The 15,551-nt window shown below is 40.1% G+C and overlaps 1 protein-coding gene across 1 annotated transcript in view; it reads right to left on the minus strand.

Annotated features, from left to right (window-relative positions):
• ssbp2b (single stranded DNA binding protein 2b) overlaps nt 1-15,551 on the minus strand; it is a 129,831-nt gene that overhangs the window by 88,354 nt on the left and 25,926 nt on the right. Inside the window, exon 2 of the mRNA XM_056466670.1 lies at nt 5,501-5,573. Within this exon, the coding sequence (XP_056322645.1) occupies nt 5,501-5,573 (73 nt within the window). The remainder of the gene's footprint in view (nt 1-5,500; nt 5,574-15,551) is intronic.

Below are 15,551 nucleotides of genomic sequence, written 5' to 3' on the forward strand. Positions count from 1 at the left end.
GTAAAGGCAGACAAGACAAGGCAAGTTTATTTCTAAAGCCCATTTCACATTTCATGCAAAGAGATTTACATAAACAACAAAAGACACAAGAAAATTAAACGATTAAAACAATTAAAAATGATTAACAGAGATAAAAACGCATAAAAATATGTTAAAACTGGTTATAAGACATAACAGTGTGATCTGTGGGACGTAGCACAGTGCTCATTCAGTAAAGGCACAGCTAAACAGATGTGTTTCAGTCTTGATGTGAATGTGCCTAATGTTGGAGCACATCTGATCATGTCTGGAAACTGATTTCAGCAGCAGGGGGCGCTCTTAGTAGCATAAGGTTGATTCACCCTGCTTTGACTGAACTCTTAGAATTTCTAGTTTATTTGATCCTAAAGATCTGAGTGATCTGTTGGGTTTGTATTTAGTGAGCATATCTTTAATGTATTGAGGTCCTAGGCCATTCAGTGATTTATAGACAAGCAATAATACTTTAAAATCTATTGTGAATGTAACTGGGAGCCAGTGTAAAGACCTGAGGACAGGTGTGATGTGCTCTGATCTCCTGGTTCTGGTCAGAATTCTGGCCACAGCGTTCTGGATGAGCTGCAACTGTCTGACTGTCTTTTTGGGAAGGCCAGTGAGGAGGCCATTACAGTAATCCACCCTGCTGCTGATAAAAGCATGAACAAGTTTCTCTAAGTCTTCACTGGAAACAAAGCATCTAATTCTTGCAATGTTTTTGAGATGATAGTATGCTGATTTACTAACTGCTTTGACATGACTACTGAAAATCAGATCAGACTCCAGAGTCACACCAAGATTCTTGACCTTATTTTTTATTGTTTGACACCTAGAACCAAGGTATGCATTCACCTTGAGAACCCCATCGTTGTTCCCTAATCCAATGACTTCAGACTTCAATAGGAAATACAATTTCCAATGGTTACAGGCCTTCAGGGTTCTTTAAGATATATTATTTTTGGGGTGAGTAAATGATAACTGAATTTTCAGTTCTGAATGAGTTTTCTCTTTAATACAGCAGTTTCAATTAACAATAATTTTATCACCAATAACAAAAAAATCCAGAATTTTTGGTAATTTGGTTAATAACCAAGAATTAGAGCATTCTTCAATCTTTTTTCCATAACCTCTTTTTTAGACCTTTTAAATTGTTACAGCTGTGATACCTTTTACACTTTCTCATTATGTAGAAATTCAAAAATTCTAATTTTGGATCATTAATAATGTCACTTTTAATCTATTCAGTTTGTACTCCATTTAAAGGGATAGTTCACCCTAAAATAACTACTTTTTACTTGTTTCAAGCCTCTATGAGCTTCTTTCTTCTGTTAAAGTCACAGGAAGGTATTTAGAAAAATGTTGGAAACCTGTAAACATTGACTTCCGCTGTATTTGTTCAACCCAGGCTCATTCTAAAAGCGTAACCCTGTATGCATTTCTGGGGTAATGTATACATCATTTATAATGTTTTTTTATAGGCGGATAGATTAATTTTTAAAATCCAGATTAATCTTAGAATTAATCTCGATTAAAATGGCTCATTTGAATTCTGCTGAAGGCATTCAGATCATGTGTGCTACCCAAATAATGACTAAAAGTAAGTCTTTGATAATGGGTTTGTCAAGCCAGGTGGCGCATTAGACCAGGGGCTCATCTCCTGTTTCCCAAAATGCACCACAAACTGCTTGAGAAACTGTTCTACTATGATAATCGGTGATGAAAATAAATGATGTTCAATAAGATGTGCTTGTGTTTACTAACTGTTTCTTCATTTGGCGTGTGTTATTAAAGGGCCATGAAACCCCCCTGTCTCAACGGGGTGTTTTCACACCTCTAGTTTGGAAAAAGTCAGGAAAGTGGGTGTGACTAGCTCTGTTTAGGTGGGAGTGTCGGGGGAGAGAAAGAGAGAAGGATTTGGATAAAACTGAGAGCTTACATTTGAGAGTTTACATTTGAGGCAAAACAAACACACAGAAGCAGGGGAGACAGTGACAGTGGATTGTTTGATACCGCACGTGGTATAAAAGAAAAAAAAAACTCCGCATTTTTCCCATAACACTCTCACCAGTCTCCTTATTTGCATCTAATACCCCAGTTTGTCATGGGGCATGAATGAAATGTTCATGAGTTAAATTGAAACTGCAGTTAAAGTTGGGCATCCTGCTGATTTGATTCAGAAGGGCACTTTTTTGTATACAGGTATACATCCGTGTAAAAATATCAAGGTGAAAGTCATCATAGCTAGCGTAGAACAGACCCAGCTCCCAACCCAACTTTAAAAATAGATTAATGGCTATATTTTTATATCGCGGAATAAGAGTCTGGCTGATAGCGGCCCACCACAATTTTTTTTTGCAGTTTTGTTTTCGCGAATCCACCAGAGGCTACTGTGTACGCTTTTTCAGATCTCAAATTTCTCTCGCAAGCATCATTCGTACCTGCTGTTCTCATGTATATCCACCAGAGGCCGCTGTCCACTGACCGACCACGCTAAACTCTACCGACAGTGTTTTCAAAAGCAATTCAGAAAAAGAAAAGCCCTTGCAGCCGGCTGATTTTTTACCACGTTTTCAGATTTTACCACACTCTTACCCTGTTATTTACTTGTTTATTTAATTTTTTGGCTTGTGTTTTTGTTTCACCTGCTTTCTTTAATCGTTCATCGCCAGACTCAAACCTCATCGTCATGGTCAACTCCTCTCTGTGTCTCAAGTCCGCTGACGGATGCGGCGAGCCACTGGATAAACTAGTAACACTAAAAAAGCCGTCCATACTGAGGTAAGCGGTCAGATGGTAGCACAAAAAAGAACGGAGTCATACCGCCCCCTTCACGTTCGTTTTAAAGATGAAATGCAGCCATACATACTTCTGGCTACATAATTCACAATCTCCAGAAATGTATACAGTGACACGTTTTCAGAATGAGCCTATGTTGGATTTGTTATTCCTACTATGAGAGTCGATGGATCTTCTTTTCTGTTCAACAGGAAAAAGAAACTGGTTTGGAACCACTTGAGAGTGACTAAATAGTGAGTGAATTTTCATTTTGGGGTGAACTATCCCTTAAAACTGCACCACAACAGCTGCTGTTTTGTTTTCTCCATTAAACAAAGTATCTCACTTTAAATAGTCCAGTCTAAGACGAGTTAACCTTGCGAATCTGAACAAACTATTAAAAGCCTGTCGCTCTTATGATCAGCATTGCTCTGGAATTAGAACAACAATCAGAACTGCTGCACTAAATGTGTATTATTGTGTTTCTCAGAAGGGCTCGTACTCTTAAGTGTGCATGACTCATATGCAAATCACACAGAGACTAAAAATATCAAAGCGGTGCTTCAAAATGTCACGCTTTCCTTCACACAGATCAATCCCACAATGCCTCAGCCAGATTAAACAAACTCATTCAGACATAAATGATTCTGGTTTTTCTTAAAAGCATTGCATCACTAATAAAACCCTCAAGAGCAGCTGATTAAAACAAAGCAAACATGCGCTTTTCCTTATAAAACTCTATTCAAGTTTATTTGTGTAGCACTTTTCATAATAATCATTGTTCCAGAGCGGCTTTGCAAAAGATGTGCGATTTAATTATATATTCATTTTCCTTCGGCTTAGTACCTTATTTATCAGGGGTCGCCACAGCGGAATGAACCACCAACTACTTCAGCATATGTTTTACACAGCGGACGCCCTTCCAGTCGCAACCCAGTGCTGGGAAACACCCATAGTGTATACTCCATCAGCTGTTTTCGTTTCTGTCAGCTTTGTGTTTTTGACTGTTTGTCGCCATCTTGTGTCTGAATAATGCGCAGGTTAGTGTATACTCCATCAGCTGTTTTAGTTTCTGTCAGCTTTGTGTTTTTGACTGTTTGGCGCCATCTTGTGTTTGAATAATGCGCAGGTTAGTGTATACTCCATCAGCTGTTTTCGTTTCTGTCATCTTTATGTTTTTGACTGTTTGGCGCCATCTTGTGTCTGAATAATGAGCAGGTTAGTGTATACTCCATCAGCTGTTTTAGTTTCTGTCAGCTTTGTGTTTTTGACTGTTTGGCGCCATCTAGTGTCTGAATAATGCGCAGGTTAGTGTATACTCCATCAGCTGTTTTTGTTTTTGTCAGCTTTGTGTTTTTGACTGTTTGGCGCCATCTTGTGTGTGAATAATGCGCAGGTTAGTGTATACTCCATCAGCTGTTTTAGTTTCTGTCAGCTTTGTGTTTTTGACTGTTTGGCGCCATCTTGTGTCTGAATAATGCGCAGGTTAGTGTATACTCCATGAGCTGTTTTCGTTTCTGTCAGCTTTGTGTTTTTGGCTGTTTGGCGCCATCTTGTGTCTGAATAATGCGCAGGTTAGTGTATACTCCATCTGCTGTTTTCATTTTTGTCAGCTTTGTGTTTTTGACTGTTTGGCGCCATCTTGTGTCTGACTAATGCGCAGGTTAGTGTATACTCCATCAGCTGTTTTCGTTTTTGTCAGCTTTGTGTTTTTGACTGTTTGGCGCCATCTTGTGTTTGAATAATGCGCAGGTTAGTGTATACTCCATCAGCTGTTTTCGTTTCTGTCAGCTTTGTGTTTCTGACTGTTTGTCGCCATCTTGTGTCTGAATAATGTGCAGGTTAGTGTATACTCCATCAGCTGTTTTTGTTTTTGTCAGCTTTGTGTTTTTGACTATTTGGCGCCATCTTGTGTCTGAATAATGCGCAGGTTAGTGTATACTCCATCTGCTGTTTTCGTTTCTGTCAGCTTTGCGTTTTTGACTGTTTGGCGCCATCTTGTGTCTGAATAATGCGCAGGTTAGTGTATACTCCATCTGCTGTTTTCGTTTCTGTCAGCTTTGCGTTTTTGACTGTTTGGCGCCATCTTGTGTCTGAATAATGCGCAGGTTAGTGTATACTCCTTGAGCTGTTTTCGTTTCTGTCAGCTTCACTTTAAATTAAAGAATTAATAAACTATTATGGCTCAGAACAATGTTTTGTGTCTAATTGTCCTATATTTACATCCATTATGGTTGTTTACACAGAATAAACCCTTCAGTTTTATACATCAGTGCTCTGTTTTGCATTGGGCTGCTGATAAACTTGTAGGGCTTTATTCTGCAGTAACAACTACCTGGATATACTTTATCCCTAACATAATAAACCTGCAAATATACATTATAGAGTTTCCTTTTCAAAAAGGTGATGTCTTTGCGTATAATAGAATTTTAATGAAGTGTATTTTTGATAAAAGGCACTGATCAACATGCTAGCGGCGCTCCAGCATTTCCGCTGGAACAATTTTGGTGGTTTTTCCAGCGCTGCACTGACTCTCCTGCAATCCCATTAAGTGGACACCAAACATCTAATGTGTCCTGCTTGCTCAGCATATCATCTGCGTGTAATTAAATTAGCCGGAGCCCCAGGAGGCCGGCCGGTGCTTACAGGGCCGTGTGTCTGGATGGCACATCGATAAGCAGAAGCTTAAATAAACCTCCCGCTGGCTCACCTCTGATAGGAAGGTCTGTGCTGACTTCTGGGCTCCTACATGTAACAAGTACTCGTACACGTAGAGCGCTAGCCTGCAAAACACACACAAAAAGAATAGAGATGTTAAATTTCAATAAATCACAGAGGATTACACCCTATGGAGGCTTTTAGAATGCTTGATTCTGATTGGCTGATAAGCATTCTAAGGCGTTATTTTCAGATAAACAGCTAAAGTAGTTCCGGCAGGTTTTGAGTGCATTACAGATCACTCCGCTGAATGATTTGAGCTATTTGTTTTAGTATGCCCCAAATTTTTACCATGTAAAATGTTTCAGCATACCAAAACTGTTTTAGTATGGTTTGTGTTTATGCAAATGAGACAAGTGTGGTGCTAATCGACAAGAGAAGGCACCAATAACGGTCCATACACCATACTAATCAAGCAATACACCTGTTTATTGCTGGTACACACAGCTGATATAAATGATCACAATAATAGTCAATCATGAATCATACTCGTGAATATTAATCGAAATACAACAAAAACTGCATATAAGGCTTATAATGCGAAATAAAGATGAGTAATGAGGATTACATGAATAAAAGACAGATAATTAAACCCCAAGCAATTTGATACAAGTATAAACAACCTCAGAGACGTGCCATCATTTTCCTCTTCAAAGTCTGGGGAGCCTGTTGCAGTCACATTGGAAAACCATCACGTGTGTCTGAGAATGCCGGGCGATGTGCACTTATCCCACGGCTGAGCTTCCAATGTTTCAGCAAGAAACCCTCACCTTTATAGTCAAAATTTGGGTGTTGGCCAAAGGTTGGCCTATTAGGTAAGAGAGAGGAGTGAGTTGATCAGGCCAGCTCTCTCTCTCAGCTAGGTGCACATTATTTCTGATTGCAAAGCCCAAATTTGAGGTTTGTAGTGTCAATAGTGATTATCATAGCTACCTCCTGAAATTTGGAGAAAGTTAACCTTAAGGTCCTGAGACCCTTCTCTGGTGATTTGGTTATGCTTGAGGGTCAATATTTTATCTTCTGAAATTTGGAGAATGGTGTGAAGTTAACCTTAAGGTCATGAGACCCTTCTCTGTTCATTTGTTAAGCGCAATAGAAGAAAAACAAAAAAATTATCCATTTCTTACAGTTCTTTCACAGCTACAGCAGTCAAAAATCCCACCAAAACACATCAGAAGGCTTAGGATGAGATGTGGACGAAACTAGTGCTGCACAGATGAGCAGTTTGAGGACAAAAACCTGACAAATGTCTGAAAAACAACAAATAAATAGGGGCTTTTTGATTTTTGGTCATGGTGGCGCAGTGGGTAGCACAATCGCCTCACAGCAAGAAGGTCGCTGGTTCGAGCCTCGGCTGGGTCAGTTGGGTTTTTCCAAATACTGAGTTGCAGCTGGAAGGGCATCCGCTGCATAAAACATATGCTAGAATATTTGGCGGTTCATTCCACTGTGGCGACCCCTGATTAATAAAGGGACTAAGCTGAAAAGAAAATGAATGAATGAATGAATGAACAACGGAAATCATTAGGAGTGATATGGAAAGTAAACCTGCCGGAACTACTCAGGCTACAAACATTGGGCTACTTTCACACAACAATAGCCAAAATACTGACAGGTTTTGCATTGGGAAAATGTTAAACGTCTACACCACAACATCTGTGTTTTTTCAATCCATTTATTCATTCGTAAATTTTTCTTCGGCTTAGTCCCTTATTTATCAGGGCTCACAACAGCGAAATGAACCGCCAAATATTTAGTTTATTCAATTTACCTATAGAGCATGTGTTTCGACTGTGGGGGTCACCGGAGCACCCGGAGGAAACCCACGCCAACATGAGGATGACATGCAAACTCCACTGACATGAAATGCCAACTGACAGTTTCCAAAAATAATTTTCACATTTTTTGCAGTGTGTAAACGAACAGGCGAAACAAATACAAAGTTTCCATTTTTGATTAAAAACATTGCATAAACGGCCCCTCAGCCAAACAAACAAAATCAAAAATTTAACCGCCTCCTAAAATAATAAATAACCCCCCTCCCCATTGGGTGTCCTTTAATAACAAATTGAACAGTCTGTCATTAATTATACTAAAATATTAGGAAATAAAGGACTCCTATCATGCATTTTACACATTCCCGTTCCATTAGAGCATGAAAGTATTGCACAGTGACACACACAAGTTTTCTTCTCTACGTTGTTTCTGAATGAGCTCAAGCTCTTCCAAAACATATAGAAACGAACACATCACGATATCCTTCATTTAAATAATTCTCTTGAGTGGGCGAAGCCTCGAGCTATTTCTTCCACAACTGTTTACATTTACTAGAGGTGTGAACCTACACTGGTCTCACAGTTCGGTTCGATTACGATTATCATGCCATCGATGCGGATCAATTCGATATCTCGGTGCATCGCGGTGCATTGACGATGCTTTCCATACACAGTTTTATATTTTACTTCACAGCACAAGAAAAATTTATAAATATATTTAGATTTATATATTATTTGAAATACAATTTTGTCCTTTAATACAACCAATCAGATATATGAACTGTACCTTTAAATACTCAAGTACATGCACAGTGTTTTAATTGCTCACGCTCGCCTCCCTCACCATAGTAAGCTACCGCGACATAGCATACATGTTATAAATGCAACCCAGGCTCATTCTGAGAACGTAGTCCTGGGAACGTTTCTGGAGAGCGCGAAATATGTAGCCGGGGGTACGTACGGCTGCATTTTAGTTTTTTAAGCGAACGCTGCGGGGCAGTGTGTCCCTTCGGCCGCTCGCCTCCGTGTGGAGGGCTTTCCCGCTGCAACCAGTTTGTCCGGTTAGCTCTTCGTGTACTCTGGCGGACTCAAGGTGCAGAGAGGGGCTGACCACGACGACGACGACGACCGGGTTCGAGTCCGGGGAAGAGCGGTTCCAGAAAGCAGGTGAGGAAACAAAAACAAAATCCAAAAAATGAAGCGAACAAGTTCGTCACAGAGTGAGAATGTGGTCAAAATCCGAAAACGTGGTAAAAATCAGACGAGGGCTTTTCTTATTCTGGACGGCTTTTGTGAATCGTCGTTGGTTGGGTTTAGGGACGGAGGAGGGTGGGTCAGCCGATTGGCCGGTCACACGGTCAATCATTCCGTCATCCAGACAGACAGGCAGAAGGTCGTTCGACAGCGGCCTCCAGCGGGTTTACGCGAGAACGGCGCGGGAAAAAGCGCGCACAGTGGCCTCTCGCGGATTCGCGCAAACAAAAACTGCAAAAATATGACCTCCCGGGACGTATTTCGCGGTCTCCAGAAACGTCCCCGGGACTACGTTCTCAGAATGAGCCTGGGTTGGATAAATGACGTCAGTACATAATAACCAGATATTTAGGGCTGGGCAATTTTTTTGATTTTTTCGATTAATTTGAATTTACGTTTTAAGACGATTTAATTTTATATTAAATCGAGGTATCGCGATTTTTTAAATAAAAATATTAGATTCATTATAATTGCACCAATGCGCTTTGATTCGCTCTCTGTATTACTCTGCCTGACTGCCTGTCTGGGTTTCAATTATGGTAGTGACGGACTGAACACAGAGACAAGACAGCCTAATTTAACCCAATGCATTAAGTTGTGGGCATGCATCACACAGCTGGTGCAAATACAACAAATACAAGCATTTAAGTGTCTTAAGTTGTGTTTTTCTTTTGTTAACACCTTTGCATCAAACGCACTTTGGTTCACTCTCTCACGCTACTCCAGCACTGCCAAAAGAGGTGATTTACATTCAGACTAATGGAACAAGTAAAATCCTACATGACTTCACGCTTTACTAAGTCACGTCTGTGTGGATTGTCAAGACATATTCCCTTATCAAGTCGATAAACTCAATCTCTCAACATCTATGAAGGACGTAAAAACCTGCCATTTGAAAAACCGCACCGATATTAGTTTAAACCGCGCTGATCTTAGTTACCACTGTATCTTTTTAAGAAAATGGCAGCAGCATTACAACCTGTCATTCAATCAGAAGAAGACAAAGTCAAAGCCGAGCTGACAGCCAATCTTTCCTAGGCTCAGCAAAACTTGCAAAAAAAAAACCTCTGTATTCCTGCAACTGCAATATTTACACATATAGATATATTTAAAGCTTCTGCAATGACATTTAACTCATGAATTTGTTTTACATTTATTTATGTTGGCGCCAATAGCCTTGTGGTTAGTGCGTTGACACATGGCACCTAGGTGTTCATGGCGACCCGAGTTCGATTCCCGGCTCAAGGTCCTTTGCCGACCCCTCCCCTATCTCTGCTCCCTACACTTTCCTGTCTATAAAATCTCCACTGTCCTATCACAATAAAGGTGAAAACCCCCCAAAAAAATAATAATTACATTTATTTACACCTTGTTGACCAATTTATGTACGGCATGGCCATTAAAAATACAATGTTCCTTAACCAGATGGTTTTTCAAGTTGCTTATGAAGAGAATGTTACTTCAGTCATGTTGTTGTAATGTTTTAAGTTGACTAGTTACACAATTAAAAAAAATTGAAATCGTGAATCTGTCAAACTTTCTAAAAAACCTAGATTTTTTGTTGCCATATCGCCCAGCCCTAGATCTATGACTGAACCGGTCCCGAATTGTCCACGTCTGCATCGCGGTGCATCGAAGAAACAATTTTGTAAACTATAAACAACATTGTAAACCTAAAGAATTGGAGCCTAATACTATACCATGAAAATGCAGACTGCTTTACAGTTCAAAAGTGAATCAAGCACACATTTTTTCATAATTGAAGTTAGACTGACACAAATAAAATCACCAGAAATAAAACCTTTTTTCAATACACAACAGTTGAAAATGTGCGATTCAGAATGATTTCTGCTATTACTATTCACTGTGAACATGAAGCTAAAGTTTGCACACTCAACAAATGCAAAGTTTTACCAAAGTCCCTTTAAAGCAAGTCATTTCACTCTATTTATTTATGTTTTATTTATTTAATTATTTAACCAGGACCTAGGGTTGGGCGACGTCGACCAATTTGGCATCGTACGATGTCTAAAGTGAAACATCGCGATGGATGAGGGCATCGTCGTCATAGGCGGCGGTGAATTAATTATTTATGAATAATGAATTAATTAATAACGAATTAATTATTTGTAGCTTTCCGTTTCAACTACCTGACCCGCATGGTCTTTGTTTTACCCATTATACCAATCATAAATAAATAAAGACAAGCTACACACAGATTACCAGTTATTACAGTTGTGTTTTAGTATTTATCTTCAGGAAATCACTGAAGGCATATATCATGTTATCATAATGATCTAATGTGGCAATCAGATAGTAGCTGTACTGTGTATTTACACAGTGGCCATATTCATCTATGTAAACACACCAAAACAACATTAACATTACAGCAGACACTGTAAACAGCTCATTCCCAGACACTAGACTTTTCTGACTGGGTATTCGAGTGCCATCAAGTGTCAGAATGTTGTGGGACTATACAGGAGTTTTTATTATGGATTATAGATTGTGAAATTTAGCGAGTTTTCTTCAGTGTTCTTTTTTTAAAGCATGGCAGTAAATGATGAACGCTGTTATGAACAGACTCGTGCACAGACCCTGATAGGGGCAGGTGCTCAACGTGATCACAAAGTGAAGGGCGGGTGGCGATCGTAAAGTGAAGAGAGGTGGCAGGGGGTGGTGTTGGTTTTGGGGGGGGGGGGGGGGGGGGGGGATTGCAAAGTGGGCGGGGAGGGATGCTATGGTGATTGCAAAGAGAGCAGCCGGAGGGAAGGGGGGGGGGGGGGGGGTGCAGCCGGGGGGGAATGGGGGGGTGGTGTGTGGGGATTGGGATCTCCTTACTTCCGAGTGCAGCAATGCTGCCGTTGTGGCTGGAGTATTCTGACCCCTTGGTTTCGAGTGTGGTCGTGAAAAATGGGCTTCACCCTTAGCCCTACACCTTCAAGCTAAAGAGAATTGGGACACCCCTACCCCTTGGCGTGCATGCGCAAAACCAGGGGTATGGGTAAGGGGAAGGGCTAAGGGGTAGAATTGGGATTGGGCTCAAGTGTCTTGATGGCGAATCTCCCCCAGAGATAACAGCCACTCTTTGTTTATTAGTTTGTGGGTGTTTGAGTAGCTGCTGTCATGTGATGTGCGTTTGACAGGACGGACTGCATCTTACCTTTGTTTCATACAAATTATATAACCAGAAAACTTTCAAGTGTGGTCGGTTCATTTAAAAGCACAGATTTCAAGTGTTATGTGGATATGTTTCTCATGTTTGTGAAGCAAGTATTCGCTGAGAATCCAGTGTGCTAGTTGACCATAAAAACACACATCTTGTCTGAGCTTCTCCCCCAGAATAACGTCAGTCTATAGCGATCGCTGAATGACCGATACACTTTTCTCCATTTAAAACTATACGAGTGGCATGTCTTGTGTATTCTAGAGTCTGTGGTTTTACCCATGAAAATAATTTAGCTGGTGTTTTTGTTTTTAAACTCGCAGTGACACGTTTTCGCTGACAGGCATAATGAATGAGGAAAGCCGTGTGGAAAAGGTCAGAGTAAAGATTGCAGTGAAACGGAGAACAACACAGAAAGACAAACTTTAGATGCAGATCAGCTCTGCGGACGCCCAGCGATCTATCAAACTAAATGAGACTTCAGAGGCATCACTTTAGCTGTCAGCGCAGCCAAAAACACAGCGTTTGTTGTGAATGATGAAGCTGGCCACTGAAGAGAAAGACTGCGTTCATTCATCGATCTGCAGACTCTTCAGATCCAATCATTTCACTCAAGACGGTTCAACTGAGGCCAAAGCAGATCCACACACATGCTAAACCACGAACACTTCACATTAAGCTTGTATTAGTCAAGGTTAGTTAACGCATTTACTACTGAAAATACAGTTGTTAGTTCATGTTAACTCACGGTGCACTAACTAATGAGCAATTCCAGTGTTATAGATGTGACATTTGCAGTAAAAACTTAAAACATCAATTCACATAGTTAACATTATATGTGAAGCATCTGTTTATATTATTCAGAACAACTAACCAGAGTTCAGGGATCAGAACAATATCAATCTGTAAACATGTTTTGTGCTCTAAATGAGGAAAATAAACATGTGACAAAAAGAGTCTGTGGTCGGCGCCAATAGCCTTGCGGTTAGTGCATCGACACATGGCACCTAGGTGTTCACGGCGACCCGAGTTCGATTCCTGGCTCGAGGTCCTTTGCCGACCCTTCCCCATCTCTGCTCCCCATGCTTTCCTGTCTCTAAATCTCCACTGTCTCCACTGTAAAAAAAAATATATATAATGGTAATCAAAAGGATAAAAGTTGCTCACAATAGAACAAACATGACTGATTTTTTTGTGTTTGACATGTTTGCATATATAAGGGAAAAGCTTGGTTATGTGACTCCTCTCCGTTATGGATGTGACGGATGTGAAATTGCCACTTGTAGGACTTTGGTAAATCAAATAAAATAGTTTAAAAACATTGACAGAGACATTTTTGAGTATTCCTACAGTGTTGTAAAATACTTGCTTGCACCAAAAAAAATCAACACAGGCTCATTCTGCAAACGTAGCCCTACAGATGTTTCTGGACACCGCAAATTACGTAGCCAGAGGTACGTATGGCTGCATTTCATCTTTTGTTTTTTAAACGAACGCTACGGGGCGGTGTGACGCCGCTCCTTTTCACGCTTACCAGCTGACCGCCCACCCCCGTATGGATGGCATTCCGGCTGCAACCAGTTTGTCCCGTTAGCGCGCCATGTGCGTTGGCGGACTTAAGACGCATAGAGGATTTGACCACGACGATAGGGTTCGAGTCTGGTGAAGAGCGGTTCCAGAAAGCAGGTAAGACAAAAACAGAATCCAAAAAATAAAACTAACAAGTAAATAGCAGGGTGAGAACGTGGTAAAATCTGAAAACGTGGTAAAAAAAAAAAACAGACGAGGGCTTTTCTTTTTTTTGGATTGATTTTGAAACGTGCTGGTTGAGTTTAGGGAAGTGGGTGGGCGGGTCAATCGATAAAATTGGTTGGGTTTAGGGAAGGAGGAGGGTGGGTCAGTCGATTGTTTGCTTTGTCGGTCAAAAAGTGAGTCGACAGCGGCCTCTGGTGGATTGACACGAGAACAGCAGGCGCGAATAGCACTCACAAAGGAAATTTGAGATCTCAAAAGCGTACACAGCGACCTCTATTGGATTCACAAAAACAAAAACTGCAGAAAAACGTGCTGCCGGGACGTATTTCGCGGTCTGCAGAAATGTCTGTAGAGGTAAGTTTTTAAAATGAGCCTGGGTTGCAAAAAAACATAGAAACAGTTTCAGTATTTTATTGAAAAGTATTTTTTTTTCATTGCAAGGTTGACATTTGGGCAGTTCATTCCGCTGTGGCGACCCAGGATTAATAAAGGGACTAAGCCGAAAAGAAAATGAATGAATGAAGGTTGACATTTGCATGGAATTGCTCTAATGTGAACATGCATGACTTTGAATGTTAATAATGCATTAGTAAATGCTGAACTATGATTAATAAATGCTGTACAAGTATAGTTCATAATAACTCAATTAAAAAATGCAGCTAATAACTACATATATTATTAAAACCTTTAAAGTGCTTTTTAAAGATTCAAGACACCCTGGAGTACTTTTTTTGAGATTTTAACCGATGTGTGTGTGTGTGTTGAGCATCAGTTAAGACAACGCTAGCACCTATCAGCTTAAATTGTGGGGAAACCTGGATGATGTTTAGCTTTTAATGGTTTAAAATAATTTTTGGGGCAAATCGACAACACAGGCTCATTCTGAAAACGTAGCCCCAAATACGTTTCTGGAGACCGCGATTTATGCTCCTGTTTGCGCTACCAGCTGACTGCTTAGCTCCGTATGCACAGCTTTCCCACTGTAACCAGTTTGTAATGTTAGCTTGTCATGTCTGTTGGCGGACTTGAGACGCAGAGAGGATTTGACCACGACGACAGAGCTCGAGTCTGGGGAAGAACGGTTCCAGAAAGCAGGTAAAACAAAAACAAAGCCAAAAAATTAAATAAACAAGTAAGTAACAGGGTGAGAATGTGGTCAAAATCAGACGAGGGCTTTTCTTTTTCTGGATTGCTTTTGAAAATTGTTGGTTGGGTTAAATGTCACTTTAAGCTGAATACTAGTGTCTTGAAACATATCTAGTCTAATATTATTTACTGTCATCATGGCAAAGAGAAAAGAAATCAGTTATTAGAAATGAGTTATTAAAACTATTATCTTTAGAAATGTCTAAACTTTCTCCGTTAAACAGAAATAGGTCAATATCCTGATCATACTGTATACCGTGAAAAAAGCTTCAGCAATTAAATCGCAACAAGAACATTTGAAACCACACCTGAAGAAAAGCAGGAGAAACAGCCAATAAAGACTGCAGAAATAGGAGATGAACAGTACAGCGGCTGATAATAAGTGCAGATACAGAGGAGGAGATGAAAGCTTGCGGTGGGTGGAAAAGTGCAGCCCATTAATACTGGAAGTCTGGAAACTTTGCTAATGTCACGGTGGAGAGAATGACAGGAGAGAAACACTGAAAACACAGCAGAACCAGAAAACACAAGAGCCCTGGAGCTCCACGTCTCACTCACAAAACTCAGAGAATGGCAATCATTAGCTTATATATAGTCTACTTAGAAATACACACATTCATCAACAGAAATAAACAATTAATATGATTGGATGAGGCATAGTATATTTATATTTATATTAATTTATGTGTATGTGTGCATATAAACAAAATTCATGTGTATTAAACACACAAAATAATGTGAAAATGTATATAAACAGGTGAAGTCAGAGTTATTAGCCCTCCTGTTTATTCCCCCCCAATCTGTTAAACAGAAAGCAGATTTTTTTCAACACATTTCTGAACATAATACTTTTAATAACTCATTTCTAATAACTGATTTCTTCTATCTTATCCATGATGACAGTAAATAATATTTATACACTCACCGGCCACTTTATTAGGTACACC

The sequence above is a fragment of the Danio aesculapii genome, chromosome 10 (genome assembly GCF_903798145.1).
Source record: "Danio aesculapii chromosome 10, fDanAes4.1, whole genome shotgun sequence".
Classification (NCBI taxonomy): Eukaryota; Metazoa; Chordata; class Actinopteri; order Cypriniformes; family Danionidae; genus Danio; species Danio aesculapii.